This window comes from Dunckerocampus dactyliophorus, chromosome 1, assembly GCF_027744805.1.
Source record: "Dunckerocampus dactyliophorus isolate RoL2022-P2 chromosome 1, RoL_Ddac_1.1, whole genome shotgun sequence".
Lineage (NCBI taxonomy): Eukaryota > Metazoa > Chordata > Actinopteri > Syngnathiformes > Syngnathidae > Dunckerocampus > Dunckerocampus dactyliophorus.
In genome coordinates this window covers 22,422,269-22,438,865 of record NC_072819.1, presented here as the reverse complement: position 1 = coordinate 22,438,865, position 16,597 = coordinate 22,422,269, and the positions used below count along the sequence as shown (strand labels likewise).

Genomic DNA, 16,597 nt, shown 5'->3' with positions numbered 1-16,597 from the left:
CACTCAATTTTCCCAACACTCGCTGAGACGTTTGATCAGCAAAGTAAATACAAATGGAACAGGCCAAAATGGTGTGCGTTCAGAGAAAGTCAGCGCAAAAGAAATGTTGCTCTTTAATACAATTCAAAAGCCAGCATTTCAATAAATTCTTCAAACGTTTTATACACAGTACCAATGAGTGAGAAAATAATATGTCACAAACGGCAATTCCACAACTTTACAAACAAAAAAAAAGATGACCTATAAAAGGAAATATTGCATTAATATGATATATTATCTTATAGTATTACTATACTGTATAATACCATATTATTATTATATATCTATGCTCACCAGGAGGTGATCAGTCTTTTACAACAAAGAATCAAAACTTTTCCTGGAGAAAGATATGGTGCATGTACTTCATAAACAAAATGTCTAACCCCAGTGAATTATTCTCTTTATTTGGTGTAAATATTTTTGGGCGTCTGAAACAGATGAGTTGGATCTACGTTATTTCCTAGGGGACAAATGGCTTCATTTTTTTCATACATTTCGCTTTTTGTCTGACCTTTAAGAACAAATTTATAACACAAACCGTGACACCATATTAATAATCAATTCATTTAATTTTTAAGATATGCCAGGGGCCAAAAAAAAGGAGGTGTTGACCAAAAATGGCCCCCGGGACTCTCATTGGACACCAATATATTTTTAAATGACTTTTCTCAAGCCGTTGCGCCTCCTGGAAAGTCACTTTGAAAACAGCTGGACTAGAACAATTTAGCTTTTCCATCCATCTTAAAACTGTGAGTGTAAATATGAAAGAAAATCATCAAGAGTGAATTTAAGCGCTGATAATTGAGCGTGCAAATGTACTGTAATGACTTCCTCCTTACTCACACAACAAAATCATTTTCTCAGGAGGCAAAATGTTGCCAGGGAGATGATTGTAAAGTGAATGCGCAGGTAAAAAGGTGTGTGAGATAAAGCCAATAACGCCACAGAAGCATTCAGTGTGTTGATATTTCATAAAGTTGATATTTAATATAATGTCATGGAGCACGTCTACAAGGGGGAAACATTTAGCCGACCAAAACATTAAATGGTTGATTTCCCAAGCTACCGTCTTCTTCTGCCTCTGAATCCCACTTTAATTTCTTTAATTTAAGCCAACAAAAAGCGGCGTGGTTACCTCCTGCTCCTAACCTGAAGCATGAGGTGAAAGAGTCAGTCAGGACTTTATTCCTGACAAGCTGTTTGCTCTTTAATCCTGTCTTCACCTCATGTCTGCCAGCAACTGGACCTGCTCACAACAAAACCTCCACAGTGCACCTCAGTCATGAGGGAATGTGGATGGACATGGCGCGGGGGGAGGCGCAATGTGTAAAACAGGGGTGTCCAAAGTGAGACTAGAGGGCCATTTTCTGCCTGCATCTTGTTTTTTACTGGCTTTTCCAGAAATAGAATTAAACATGGCATAACCCGTATCAGACCATTATGAAGGACTAGGTATTAGGACATTAAAAATATACAAATATTAGAATAAAATCTACCTTTTAATACCTTTAATACAGAAAATATTAAAGGTTACAATATGTTGAATCTGGTTAACATACAAGAAGCTATCAATCTAATTGTGGATGTGGTTGGCTGCTATCTTCATCTAATTTGCATAACTACGCTGAAGCACAGACAATTACCGCAGGACACAAAAAGTACAAAAATGCACAACAAATACAGTATGTTTAGAACCACAAATGAACTTTCGAACAAGACAGAGCAGTCAGAGAGTGCTTTGAGATGGGGGCGGAGGCCCATAGCAGCACCCGCTGCTCGTTGAGAAGAGCGACGTGTGCTTTCATGTCAGAGTCTCGGTTTGAAAGCCCATCATTTTTACATGTTTCATTTGATAATGTGTTTTTTTTTCCTCACTTTGTTCGGCAGTCCTAGAACGCACCACAGTTATGTGGTATGTGATGCAAATGTGAAACCGATAACCTAAGTCCACCACAAACAAGACAAACTGCCGTCCTGTTAAACTTGAACACAAAGATCTACACCTTTATCACTCTAAATCACTCTAATTGCGGTGCGCATCTCGCCCTTTTGACAGCCTCTCCCTTTTAGTCACCAAAAGTCTCTCCACTAGATTTTTCACTAGTCAGTCGCTTTTTTGAAAGAGTATCTAGATGGGTCTGAACACTCGCTTAATATAAGCTGGCAACACTGATCCCTCCTGTTCTGGCTTCTTATTCCCTGGCAGACCAGGTGGGTGTGAGGTGTGTCAGCAAGCGGAGTTACGCAGACAGTCCCATTATGATGTGTTTATGAGCGAGGGCAAACCAGTAGCACCAAATCTATTTGTGGCGGTCTAAATGAAAAAACACTGACATAACACAAAGTAGCTTTTTTATGTACGCAAATGCAGACATTTATATGCTGCACCTTTGAAGTTGGACGGAACTTTTATGTGTGTTTTATCATTTGTACACTTCGTCATTTTTTTTAATTAGGATGTATAGATTTTTTATTATTACACTTTTCAGCATTTTTGCATGCATGCCTTTCATTGGATATATTTCACCAAGGAACTATGAATTTCTCTCTATTATACAAGAAGTATTGGAACAATGGGGTCAATTTATTTATTTTTTTGCTGTGGGCTGAAAACTTTTGGGGTTTGACATCAAAAGATGAACGTGAAAGCAGAGAGCAACATTTCAGCTTTTAATTGCACCTATTTACATCTGGACAACTTAGAAGGTAGCATCTTTTGTTTGAACCCACCCATAGTTCATGTGAGCAAAGTATTGGAACACGTGATTGACGGGTGTGTTTTGTTGGCCAGGTGTGTCCTATTACATTATTTATTCAATCAATAAATTGCACTGAATGTTTGTGCTCTGTTTCAGATTGGGTAGCATCGGTTTTGCCTTTGTAGACTGAATTTCGAGGTGAAAACAACATAAAAACCAGAAAGCTGTCTTTGGGTGAGAAACAAGCAATTGTGAATCTGACCAAAGATGGAAAATCAATCAGATGTTTTTGTCAAAATCCAGCCTGGCCTACCTATTCTTCTTGCTAATGAGTGGTTTGCATCTTCTGGTGTAGTCATTGCACCTTTGTTCATGAAGTCTTCTATGTAGAGTAGATAGCGATAACCTCACTCCTGCCCTCAGCAGGTTGTTGCTGATGTCACGAACAGCTGTTTTAGTCTCATGACCAATGCTTGTGATTCATTTTCCATCTTCTCCCAGATTCGCAATTGCTTGGCTTTCACCCATAGACAGCTCTCTGGTTTTTATGTTGTTTTCACCTCTAAATGCATCCGACACAGGCAAAACCTATGCTACCCAGTCTGAAACTGAGCGTAGACATTCAGTGCTATTTATTGACTGAATAAGCAATGTAATAGGACACAACTAAATGTTGCTCTCAGGTCTCATGTTCATTTTTTGATGTCAAATCCTAATGTTTTCAGTCTACAGCAAAGATAAAGAAATTGACCTCGCTGTTCCAATACTTCTGGAGGGCACGGTTTACCTGTTTATGCCAGATTTAGCGATAATATACTGTATTTATTCATCATACAATGTATAAGTTAGCTTTACTCCTGTACTATTTACTCTTCATTTGTTACTGAAGATATGTTTCATCTTACATCCTGTACTAATTACCAAACAATGTTTCTGTCAACTTTTACTCTTTTATTGATTCATATTATTGTAAACATGATCTACAAACTCTATTCATTTTACTATTACACATCTTTATGTTTTTCCTTTTACTACTAAAAAATGGTAAACTTGTACATGTTGAACACAGGAAGTGAAGAAATTATCAGTACATGTTGAGACTAAGGCTGTCAAATGATGAAATTTTAAAAATCAGATTAATAGTTTTCAAATTAATGAATCGTGATTAATCACCATGTCACACTATGTCTGAAATATGCCAATTTTTACTGTATTTTTTTTGGAAGAAAGATAAATGACAGAGCAGGATCACATATATTTGTATGTGTTAACAGTGCTTAACATTTAAATCACGTTAAGAGATGGCACACATGTCTGAAAGTCTACAATCAACAAAAATATAAACGCAACACTTTTGTTTTTGCTCCCATTTGTTATGAGATGAAGTCAAAGATGTAAAACTTTTTCCATGTACACAACATCACCATTTCTCTCAAATATTGTTCACAAATGTGTCTAAATCTGTGATAGTGAGCGCTTCTCCTTTGCTGAGAGAATCCATCCCACCTCACAGGTGTGCCATATCAAGATGCTGATTAGACACCATGATTAGTGCACGGGTGTGACTTAAACTGCCCACAATAAAAGGGGGGGGGGCTGTCTGCCATCTGGGGGGCCACACACGCTGTCTGCCCTGAACAGTGTAAACCGGGATTCATCCGTGAAGAGAACACCTCTCCAACGTGCCAGACAACATCGAATGTGAGCATTTGCCCACCCAAGTCAGTTACGACGATGAACTGGAGTCAGGTCAAGACCCCGATGAGGACGACGAGCTTGCAGAAATTCTTTGGTTATGCAAACCGATTGTTTCAGCAGCTGTCCGGGTGGCTGGTCTCAGACGATCTTGGAGGTGAACATGCTGGATGTGGAGGTCCTGGCCTGGTGTGGTGACACGTGTTCTGCGGTTGTGAGGCTGGTTGGATGTACTGCCAAATTCTCTGAAACGCCTTTTGGAGACGGCTTATAGTAGAGAAATGAACATTCAATACACGAGCAGCAGCTCTGGTTGACATTCCTACTGTCAGCATGCCAATTGCACGCTCCTTCAAATCTCGCGACATCTGTGGCATTGTGCTGTGTGACAAAACTGCACATTTCAGAGTGGCTTTTTATTGTGGGCAGTCTAAGGCACACCTGTGCACTAATCATGGTGTCTAATCAGCATCTTGATATGGCACACCTGTGAGGTGGGATGGATTCTCTCAGCAAAGGAGAAGCGCTCACTATCACAGATTTAGACACATTTGTGAACAATATTTGAGAGAAATGGTGATGTTGTGTATGTGGAAAAAATTTTAGATCTTTGAGTTCATCTCATAAAAAATGGGAGCAAAAACAAAAGTGTTGCGTTTATATTTTTGAGTGTATTTCCCTAACACTGGTTTCTTTCATAGCAGAATATTTGAATCAGACTTTAACTGTGTTATTATGAGCAATGAGGAGTTGCGTTCAAAGACACCACGTCGTTTAAGTTGAATTCACATGTTTTGAGTGAATTTTCTGGGATTTCCAAGCACACTTAAATGCAGCCAAACTGTACTTCCGCATTAAGAGTTACAAAGTGAGTGATAAGAATATCCACTTGTTTTCCTTTGCATTTCTGTTTATTTAGACCACACATACACGCATAATAAAGACGTTGTTGTGATGTTCGCAGTGTCCGTGAATGCATCTTGCGGTCTGTCTAGTGACAATGAGGAAGTGTCATTGCGATGACGAATGGACTAGTGACCTGTTTGTTTGGAGTTGGAGACGCATATATGGTGTTGGAATTGCACTGCTGTTGATGTGTTCAGGTCAGAATAAAGTTAAAAAGAGCGACTGTGTGACTCTGTGGGGAGCTACACTTTGCCGCCGTCTGTCGTCACAACAGAGAGCCATGGCTTGCCATGATGCTTATGCGTTAATTACGCAAAAAAAATTCAACATAATCAATTAAATAAATTAGTTACCGCCGTTAACGCTCTATTTTTGACAGCCCTGGTTGAGACACATAGAAGGGTTGGGGTTAATTACGCTTTGCTTCATACTGCTCCTTTTAAAACATGTTAAATTGTGTAAACGTGTAACCTTGCATGCATGTTCCACATAAACCATTAGCATCTATGTGTCTATAGTATTTCAACTACTTTGGATTGATTTTTGTGTGTTCAATAAACAACCACAGGGCTCCAGACTAACTTTTTTACACTGGGAGCAAAGTGGCCTCTAACTTAAAATTTTAGGAGCACAAGCAGAAAATTTACCAAAATCGACTTGCAAAGTAAACATTCACATTTCCTCTTTTTCCCACTGTATTACTGATAAATACTAATAACTCCAAAACCGCCCTCTTTTCACACACATCGGCCCGCCTTCTTCTTCTTTGATGTTTGCCTCCTTTCTTCCTCTTTAGGAGTTAATGCAGGTTGGCAAACTAGCTCATTTACGCGTTACACTGAAGTGTGGAGCAGATGTTTTGTCAGCAACAAAAAATATTTAATAATAATAAAATCAAATCAGCAAAGTAACTGGCATGGTTGCCAAATAGTACAAAAATAAATAAGGGACACCATGTTGGCAGGGCCAACCAACCCACCTGTTTTGGGGGTTTTTTTGCCTTTAATTGTGCAATTTCATGTCTGTTTTAGAGTAAAACTAATACATGGGAAATTAATTGCTCGATAATATATTTTTTGTGTTCAAAATAACACAATGAACAGAATAAAATAACTATTTAAATATCATTCTCATAGAAATCTGTCCTGCTTAAACAGGATAGTATAAATTGAGTGTCCAGGATTATGATAGCGCAGGTGTATCCAACTTCCAGCACTTTTAAAGCTACTTTGTCAAAAGCTATTTGTGTGACTGCCAACATTTACATTTTACTTCATTTACAAAGCACATTCCATGCCATCTCATCTCTACAGTGTGCTCATTGTCTTGATACTATTTTGTGGTTATTTGTCATTAAATACAGGCATAATGTCTGAGTTGAAGAGTTATAAAAATACTGAGAGTTGAAGCAAATATTCTTTGGTGTGCTACTCAAAATCAGAGCGGACAGAGCAAAAGCCGAGAGCAAGGTTGTTATGTGACACTTAAAAAAGCAAGTTAACATATACCCCATTAACGTGACAGCTAGTAGCTTCCCCGTGGGACAAAAACGAGCTCCGAACGATCCGCGTTATTTGTTTGTTTTAAAGACAAAAATGTCACCGTGGGAAAAAAAAAAGAAGTCACATTTGGAGTCCGTGTGCCAGAGGCAAGGCGGATAACTATCGCTAGGTAACTAGCTGCCGCCAGGGAGCCAGAGGAAAGTGTGAGCCAGGCAAAATGTGTAAACAAAGATTGTAAAAAAGTCGATCGACTGCGATTGAAACGTGAGCGATCACACACGCTGGCATTGACAGGTTTAGACTGTCAAATGACTCCACATTTTAGAGACAAAGTGTGTCAGTTGTCAACGGGCGTACTTTTATCTGGTCGTACATGCGTGAGTAGATGAAAAATTTACTTGCGGTGTCTCATATTTTAATCGCAAAATGTAACCATTTAGTCACATTGTGGAGCCCTGAACCAGGCCAAGAATATACAGTACAAGTGTTTGTTTACTGGGCTGAAATAAACAAGCAGATGTTTCAAATGAAGACTTTGAGCGCTCTGAGAGGATTTGGCTTATTTTCCACAACTGGCAGGCTATTGTATTCCATTAAACACACACACACACGCACACACACACACAAAGACGATTAGTGGACACATCTGGCTTATCAGAGAATTTACACTTCTTTCAGGCAGTACAACACAATCAGGATCAATTTGACAACAACAACTTAGGATCAACTCACTCACATTAAGTCCAGTGTTTCCCATATAGTCAGTTGTTATTTAGATTTGACGCTACCTGTTCACCATCACTCATACACACATAACACACTTGGTGTGCCAGAGAATAAGACAACGTAGCAGGAGGTATCAATGTTGCCAACTTAACAACTTTGTCGCTATGTTTAGCCAGTAATCAGACCCCTCTAGATACTCTTTTTTTCTTTTTAAAGCAAATCTAGTGAAGACTTTGGGAGAGTCTGACATGAAAGCACATGTCACTCTTCCCCATGAGCGTCGAGTGCTGCTGTGGGCTCCTCCGCCATCTAAACGCACTCACAGGCGGCTCTGTCTTGTTTCTGACATTGGAAAAACCCACAAAAAGGAGTGACAGAATGAAGTTAATTTGTAATTTTTTTTTGCAAGTGTGTCACGGTTAAATAGGCAAATTCAACAAGAACATCATTACATGCAAACCACCCCCACCATGAATAGATTGCAGACCTGTGGTAAACACTGGCGTCAGACCATCCCACAGGGGACACCTTAAGATTGATAGGACAGCATTTTGATTGACACAAATGAGCAAAAATATGAATTTAATGAACAATATGTTTATTATTGTAGCTTGCATTGTTGTTTACTTAGCAGTCGTACACCACTACACAACTACAAGCACAATATATTGTTAAATAAATACTAAATAAATGAGCATGGTTATATTTGTTAAGGCAGTATTTACTGTATATATCTAATAATGATGAAATATGAAATACATAAGAAAATCAACATGGGTCAAAAAGCAGCAAGCCACAACTAGCGGGGTGTGGCTCTTTGTCCTACTGATGTATGGGAAGACGGGGAAAGGCCACTTATATATATTTTTCATCAGTAAATGATTATAATTACGTAAATAAACTGATGTTTTGTGCCATCTATTTATTGACAAAATCCCAAACGTACCCATGTAATAATATCTTAAATAAAATATATATACTGTATATCCATACAATATATAATCTAAAAATGAACTACAAAAAAACCACAGTTTAAGATATTTTCCAAGTTGTTAAACAGGTGAAACTCATTGACTTCATGTATTTTTTCTCCTCTTCTGACCCCCCCAAAAAAGAAAAACAAGAACAGAAATGTCATCAAAGAGCTGCTCTCGGCCAATCACGCGCCAGTGTCTGTGGCAACAGCTCCAGCCGCCATTGGCCGGCTGCGCCAGGCAGCGAGCGCCCCCATTGGCCGGCGGCCGCCTCGGAGGCTTCATTGCCTCCATGGCAACATTGCTTCCTCATGGGCGGGAGAAGATGACGAAGAGAGGCGAGGATGGGCGGTGGCTTTGACTGAGACGATGCTTCTGCAATATTCATGCTTTGTGCACGATGGACTGATGAGTGGGGAACGTGCGTGAGTGCGTGCGCGCGTTTAACGCCGCCTCTGATTGGAGGAGGCGACAACTGGTGCAATAAAGGCAGCGAGCGTTGCAATGTGTCTAAATTTATCAAGCCCATGAGGTTATCATGGGCGGATACTTTCACCTCTCGCACTCTTTACGGGTACAATGTCATGTATGATTCACGTCAAATTAAATCCCATATCAGGTGATAAAAATGACACTGGGAACATGCATGTGCTTTTTTGGAGCTGGAGACGGTGCCGTCAGTGGTCTAGGCGTTCATTAGTGTTTCACGATATTCAAAAGGTGACACTGTGTGCTAGCTAAACTGCTGCACTAAACAACAAAACACCGGCAACAACAAAAACATGTGCTTTGCTTGTTGTTTTCAGTGAAGGAGGGGGGTTAGTGCAGAGAAAAACACCACACACACAGATTAGCTGTTAGCTCCTCCCCCTGTGTGTGTGTGAAACGCGATGGCAACAGGCATTCGTTGTAGCACGTGCTCCCTGTTGCCATCACGACGGCTCCTCGGATACGGCGTGCTGGTTGGACGTGGTTGTTGTTGATGAAGCAAGAAGAGGCTGATGAAACCTATGGGGGGGGAGTTGGTAGGTCGGGATGCGGCGAGGGGCATTTTTTTCCCTGCCGCCTGGTAGAAAGTGTTGCTAGGCACATTAGAGGTCAGTCAGTAAACAAACTCACTTAACACGTATAATCACCCGCAAAGACCCTTAAAACCTTTGACGGCAGCGGCGAATCCCAAATCCCACCCCCGGATGCTCCTAATTAAAGAGCAGACAGCGGGATGAGCCGCCAAGAAAACGCTTAAAGATGATCCAGATGGTTTATTAACTTTATTTCAACGCCTTAAACAACAATGAAATGTGGCAAACATAAATGTGAAGGAGGACAAAGGCAACTGCATCGATTGAGGCGCTGATGTGCTGACACAGGCATTCTGCTGCCGGAGAGCGTCCGCTCAGGTGGCGGCGTCACAAGGCCACCCCCTCCTGCCCGCCCTTCTGACAACGTGATTGATGGCAAGGAGCGGGTCAGGGTGGGGCCAGGATGCCTTTGTTTGAACAGAGGTAAAAGACAGAGGAACGAGGTTGACAATTTGTGTCACGCGTCATTACATCCGTCCTGAAGGCCGCCCTCGATCTCCTCCAACCTCTGAGCCATGGACACCACCAGCATCTTCATCTGATATTGGGGCGGGGGGATGAGGCAGAGGAGAAAGTGGACAGGTGGGAAATTAAAGGAGCAGCAGGAAGTAACGAGGAAGGACGCAAGGAGGTGATGGGAAGAGGACGAGAAGGGGGGGCATGAAGATAATTGGGAGCAAGGGGAAGGAGGGGGCCGGGGAGGGTGTGGAGGGGGAAGAGGGAACGTTTGACAGGTCAGCGAGTGTAAAACCCAAACAAACGTCGCCAAAAGTCAGACAGACAGAATACATTAAAGTGAGGCAGTCAGACATGTCTCTATACACTCGCACGCACGCACACACGTACATATACTAACTCCACACACACACATACTTAATAATACATTAACCTAAACCTAAAACTACAATAGCAACTACTTAGTATTCTTAAATATTAGAAAAACACAAGTACATATTAAAATGATGCCAACCATATAGTTGACTAGACCATCTAAAATCACAACCAAAAATGTCAATAAAATATGGTAAAAAAAAAAAAAAAAAAAAAAATCTGGAACATAAACCAAAATGTGTCAGGATGAGCTGACTTTTCTCACGTTGCAGTTGGACTTTCACAAGTCTATCAGTAATGACAAGTCGGGATAGGCAACAGGCTCCCCTTCTGAGAGAAGAGGTGTGAAAGCCTCCTTCCGCATGGACATGATACTGCCACTGACCCGCCCTGAGCAAGGTGAGCCCACCACTTTCTAAAAAAAAAAAGCAGGCTTCGCACCACACCGTAAAACAAATCCTTGCCAACTATCTGTCAGTCAGCTACAGACGTCCGAGATCTAAGTTTGGTCATGTTGTTTTTCTTCAGTAAATAGGCTAACCGAGCTTGATGTTAAAGTGTAATGTTAGCACTTTAGCATCACATGGCTGTGCTCGTGTTGCTAATGTTTGTGTCCTCCTATTCCACTGCTTAATGTTACGCTGTTGTATGTGATAAAATTGTTGACAAAGTGTAGTAATGTGCGATACCACTGAATTTCCGATCCGATACTGAGTAAAACTCAGGCTGGTATCAGCAGTAAAGATCTGATACCGATACTTTGTGCAAATTCACCTAATGTATCTGGTAAATTAAAAAAAGTAGTGTATTTCATAACATAGCATAGCATAGCATAAATAAGACAAGACGTTTAATTAATTTGATAAATTAATATTATTTTTTATTTTTAAATAAAATCATGTAGTAATGAGTAATTTCTTTATTTTAAACCCTGAAGTATATTGAGGTAGCAATACAATATAGCCGAGCTAATATACAACAACAGAAAAAACAGAGGACAAAATCCATCCGTCCATTTGCTGTGCCGCTTAGAGGACAAAATCATCAAAAAAACCCTTAAAATAATAAAACCATTAAAATAAATGATTAACTCATCGCTACAACAGACAAACGTGAAATGACTGAAGTAGCAAAAGTATCGATATTTTGATTTGAGAAACAATTTTAGAGGATTAAGAGTTAGTATTGGTATTGGAAGTATCAATATTTCAGTATCGCTCCGCACATAAGAATATGGGCCCTTTAAAGTGTTCACAACAACAAAACACCTGTTAATTTTGTTATGTTTGCCATGCAAAATATCATTTAAAGGCCTATTTCCTGTCTTATTTGTGTGCTCGTATGTCATATTTAACCTTTTTTTTTCTTTTTTCGCCATTAAAAACTATGCTATGAGAAACTGGAGAAGCAGAAGGGAGTGCAGTTATCATTCCATTTATTTGTTTGATTATTTTTCATCATGACAGGTGAGGCTCTGCCTGTTCACAACTTTATTTCACTCGCATTTTATTGTTTACCCACAGATGACAGAAAGTTTTAATAAGTGAATACTTTGTACGATTACTACAAATACTATTTTGTATTGCTTTTTTCCCCAAATATTTTTTGGTGTCATGCACACTTTGAGTCAAAATTTAATGGACTACTTGGCTGCAACCAGCAGAGGTGCTGTTGATCCAGCGTCTATTCAATTGGTTCTGGTTTTCTACGTTTGTTCTTTGACTTTTACAGTTTGGGAACAAACCTATGCCTGTTGAGCCTCGAAAAAAGGAAGAAAAATGTATCTTGGCGTGCAATACCACTGCCAGGTACTTAAGTGTCTCCTGTTGGACCTTGAGGGACATAAATGTATCCAGTGTATCAAAAGGTCTTCACAATTCACAAAAGGTCTCCATCATCTCATTATCTCATGGCAGTAAAAGCATTTAGCATCATTAGCAGTGTTAATGTGTCATGTGGAACCACAAGGAGGAGGACCCCTCAGGCTACACAATTAGCAAATTGGGATATGCAAATATTAACCTACATATTAGCCAAAGAGCACATGGACTAAGCCGCAGCACAAATTAGTGGGCGGTGCCTTTTGGTTGATTGACAGAACATAGTAGCACATCAACTACAGCCTTCATTCATTTTTCTGATGTCATAAAAAAACTCACACAAAAGACCATGTAACCTTATACACTCAGTAGCCACTTCATTAGGTACAGCAAGAATTAGATGCAATAAAAAAAGGTCTGCCTTTATGAAGGAAAAAAAAAACTAACTTTTGGTTGACAGTGAAATGTTTATTACAGTATTTATATGGCTAAATATGACAGTGATACTTTAGTAATGTAGTTAAGAGTTGAAATGTGTGTCATATAGTGCATAAGCTGTGTTTTAAAGCTGCCCAAGCTGTTTGAGACGCACTCAAAAGATGGAAAGACGCCAGTGCACACACACGCACACCTCAAACATGTTTTTCTTCAGTAACAAAGATTCCTCCGCATGCTCTTCTTTTGTCCCTGTGCTGTAAATAAGAGGTCTCGCTCATACCGCCACCTACTGGCCAACCTGAAAACTGGTGTCTATTTTCCCCTTCCAAACAAAGGGTGATTCAGAAGTATCACACTATTACCATGTAGATAAACACCCTCTGGACTTTTTAAGGAATAACATTCAACTTGAAGCTTTTAAAACTAAAAGCACAACATTTAGACTGTGAAAGAAACAGATTTTTAACATGCACAGTAAATAGATTGCGGTGGGTGAGCTCATGTCTGAGACTTGCTCACCAGGTCATTGATATCGATGACGTCATTGATTAGCCATGAGACTACTCTTTTGTTGGCATATAAATATTGCTTTCAACATGACGTGTTGCTGTTAACACCGTGTCTGCCTGCCCGAGCAGACAAAGAGAGGACGAGGAGAGAAAATTGTCATCATTTACCTCCAACAGCTGCTGTTCAACATGGCCTCTGTACTCCAGCGTCACCGGCTGCTCCTTGGGGCCCTCTGCTGCCAACATCTGACTTGCAGAGCCCAGCACATAGCTACAGTCAATCAGTGCGATGGAAGAAAGGGGCACAAAAAAGAAAGCAAAAGGGAAAATTACAAGTGCAAACGCAGGTATTTTGATGGGTTTGTTTTCTGTCAATTCTAGAAGGGCCTCGTTGATATTTTCCAGTATAAAACATTTTGTGGAACGGCAAAAAGACATTAATACGGTGGTGTGAAAAAGCGGTCGCTCCCTTCCTGATTTCTTATTTTCTTGCATGTTTGTCACACTTAAATGTTTCAGATCATCAAACAAACGTTTGGGGGGTTTTTTCTCCCTTAATGAAAAGTTTCATTTGAAAACTGCATTTTGTATTCAGTTGTGTTGTCATTGACTAATATTTACATTTGTTTGATGATCTGAAACATTTACGTACGACACAAACATGCAAAAAAATAAGAAATCAGGAAGGGGGCAAACCTTTTTTCACACCACGGTATACTGTATGTCCACACACACACACACACACACACACACACGCACGCACACACACACGTGCATCTCAATAAATTAGAATAGATTTCAGGAGTTCAATTTAGACTGAAAGCCTCATTAAAGGCTCAGGTTGGTTTTTGCAGTTCATTTGCTGATTTGAGCCTGAGCCACTAGTTTACAAAATTCAACTTTATGACATTTTTTTCACATTTTAAGACATACTGAATTATGGGGTTTATTAGCTGTAAACTATAATCATCAAAATTATTAACAAAACCATTCTTGAAATATTTCACTTGATGTCTAATGAATCTATAGAATATAAGAGCTTCACTTTTTGAATTCAACTACTGAAATAAATTCCCATTTGAAACATTCTCATTTTTACATTTATATATACTTATTTTATAGAGATGCACTTTTATAATCATCCAATTTGCATCATTGGCCATGACGCATTAGGAAAAAGTGAGTAAAAAAACAGTAATAGCAAAAGAAAAATGTTTAGCACTACAAATTAACTTTCTCCTGTTGCTTCTTTACGAGACGGGGCTATCTGAGTGCTTTTAGATGGGGGGAAGGGCCCACCGCAGCACTCACTGCTCATTGAGAAGAGAGATATGCCCTTTAATTTCAGTCTCCAAAAGTCCCTTCACTAGATTTGTCACGGGTCGCTTTTTTTACTCACTAAATATAGTGTCAAGTTGATACGTTAGCAACACTGTTCCCTCCTGCTCCGTATTCTTATTCTCTGGCACACCGGGTGCGTTTATAATGTGTTAATGAGCAATAATTATGAGCAAGGTCGGACAGGTAGCACTGAATATACAGTATTCGTGGCAAGCTGCCACATACAATTTCAACTTATTTATCCATTTTTTTCTTTTTGCTCCATTTCTCCCTCTTGCTGTGTTTTTTGGGCTTTAATTTTATTTCTACAAATGTACAAAAACGAGCCAGCCTTTTAGAATTAGAAACGATGCTCCCATGCTATGAATAAACAAAACAAATTGACGAACTGAGAACAGCACACATCAAACAAATCACAAATAAGCGCACCCGTCCACTTGTGACTAGCATCCACAGTTTGAGCCCACCTGTCAATGTCGGCCACATTGAAACAGAACGTGTATCTCTTGTGGTCCAGGCTCTTGGGGGTGGAGGAGTAGACCATTCCCAGCACGGAGTGGCAGCCTCGGCACATCAAATCCACAATGAGACTGCAGGGAGAGCAATACTGTAGATTGTCAGATGTTATCCCCTATAACACATCTATTGTTACATTTCTACACATCAGTTTGCCGTTGTAGTGAATGCAAATTCTACTTGTATTGAGTGAAGGATCTCAGTAATAGTGCTTTCAAGTTTCTTAAGGCAGTGGTTTGCATGTCACCCTCACAGTCAGGAGATCATCTCTGTATGGAGTTTTGCACGTTCTCCCCCGTGCTTGCGTGGGTTTTCTCCAGGTACTCCAGCTTTCTCCCAGATCCCCAAAACATGCATGTTTGATAAAATGTAGACTCTAAGTTGTGTGAATGCCTGTTGGTCTATGTGTCCGGTGATGTATCCAGGGTGTATACCAAAGTCAGCCGGGATAGACACCAGCCCACCCGCGACCTCAATGAGGACAGGCCGTATATAAAATGGACGGATGGACGTTTCTTACCAAAGAGAACCTTTGCTGGCTTCATGCAGACGAGCGTCCTTTCCAACCAAAACATTGTCAGTGACTCCTGAGATCAAAACATCATGTCAGGACAGTGGGTCTTTTTTTCCGAGTGGATCATTGTTGTGTCGTCTGAGCTTGAATTCAACAATAGTAGAACAGTTACCGTTTAACGTGCTTCACTTCCAGTTCCGTAGATAATAAAACAACTCACGTTTCAACCGTATCTGATTTTGTCCGTCTTCACTTCCATCCCAAGACATGGAATCCCCGACCGGGAGCCTGCATTTCCCGCAGATGAACACCACCGGCTCATCGTCGTCTTCTTCCCTTTGGCCGAATAACTTTTCTTCGACGATGGTGGAGTCCGTCGCTTGCGTTTCAAATGTGCTGTTTGCACTTTTGAGGACCTTAAAAGACAACTTCCCACTGGTCGCCATTTTTACATTCGAATGTTCGCGCCGCGGATTGGACACTGCAGAGCAGGGCACACAGCCACACAGCAGCTAGAGCACTTCTTCTACTTTTACCCTTGTCGTTAAACTGCGGATACAAACTATACTAGTGAAATACCGCCACCCTTCGGATGTGAATGATCGCCATGGCTTACAGACTGTATGAACACAGAATACATTTGGAAATTTGGGGAAGAAAGAAATTAGAATGAAACACTTTTTTTTAAATACCGTTTTACTACGTTCGGTGGCTTTTAAAGACTAATGGATATTTTATGACTTTATGTTCTGATGATTTAATTTAGATCTTTTATTCAGACTGTCTCTCCCATGTTGTCTTCTTTATATTGTTTCTTTCTCTATTGACAACTGGCAATTTATAAGAACATGCTGTCTCAGGAACATTACAGCTAGAGCGTCACATTTTTCTGTCTCATGCTCAACGAGAGGACTAACCAAGATAGTTCCATCTTGTACATTTCCGCTTTTGTACTTAATGGTCGCCAAATGCTAAACTACTGAAAAACATTTTTTTTAGTTTATG

At 40.1% G+C, this 16,597-nt stretch overlaps 1 protein-coding gene across 1 annotated transcript; it reads right to left on the bottom strand.

Moving 5' to 3' along the window:
- Positions 1-9,805: 9,805 nt before the first annotated feature.
- On the bottom strand, positions 9,806-16,137 carry LOC129188092 (protein Mis18-alpha-like). The gene is made up of 5 exons (XM_054788129.1): positions 15,813-16,137; positions 15,599-15,665; positions 15,030-15,152; positions 13,390-13,492; positions 9,806-10,161 (listed from the first exon to the last, which is right to left on the bottom strand). The coding sequence occupies exons 1-5, from the start codon at positions 16,036-16,038 to the stop codon at positions 10,081-10,083; spliced, it is 600 nt and encodes a 199-aa protein (XP_054644104.1). The 5' UTR covers positions 16,039-16,137; the 3' UTR covers positions 9,806-10,080.
- Positions 16,138-16,597: the final 460 nt, after the last annotated feature.

Excerpts from the sequence above, each read along its gene's own strand:
- LOC129188092 (XM_054788129.1), bottom strand. The coding sequence starts at position 16,038 with ATGGCGACCAGTGGGAAGTTGTCTTTTAAGGTCCTCAAAAGTGCAAAC. Across the intron at positions 15,153-15,598 it reads GCCAGCAAAGGTTCTCTTTG|TCTCATTGTGGATTTGATGT; the intron begins GTAAGAAACGTC and ends CTCTCCCTGCAG. Across the intron at positions 13,493-15,029 it reads AATGTGGCCGACATTGACAG|CTATGTGCTGGGCTCTGCAA; the intron begins GTGGGCTCAAAC and ends GATTGACTGTAG.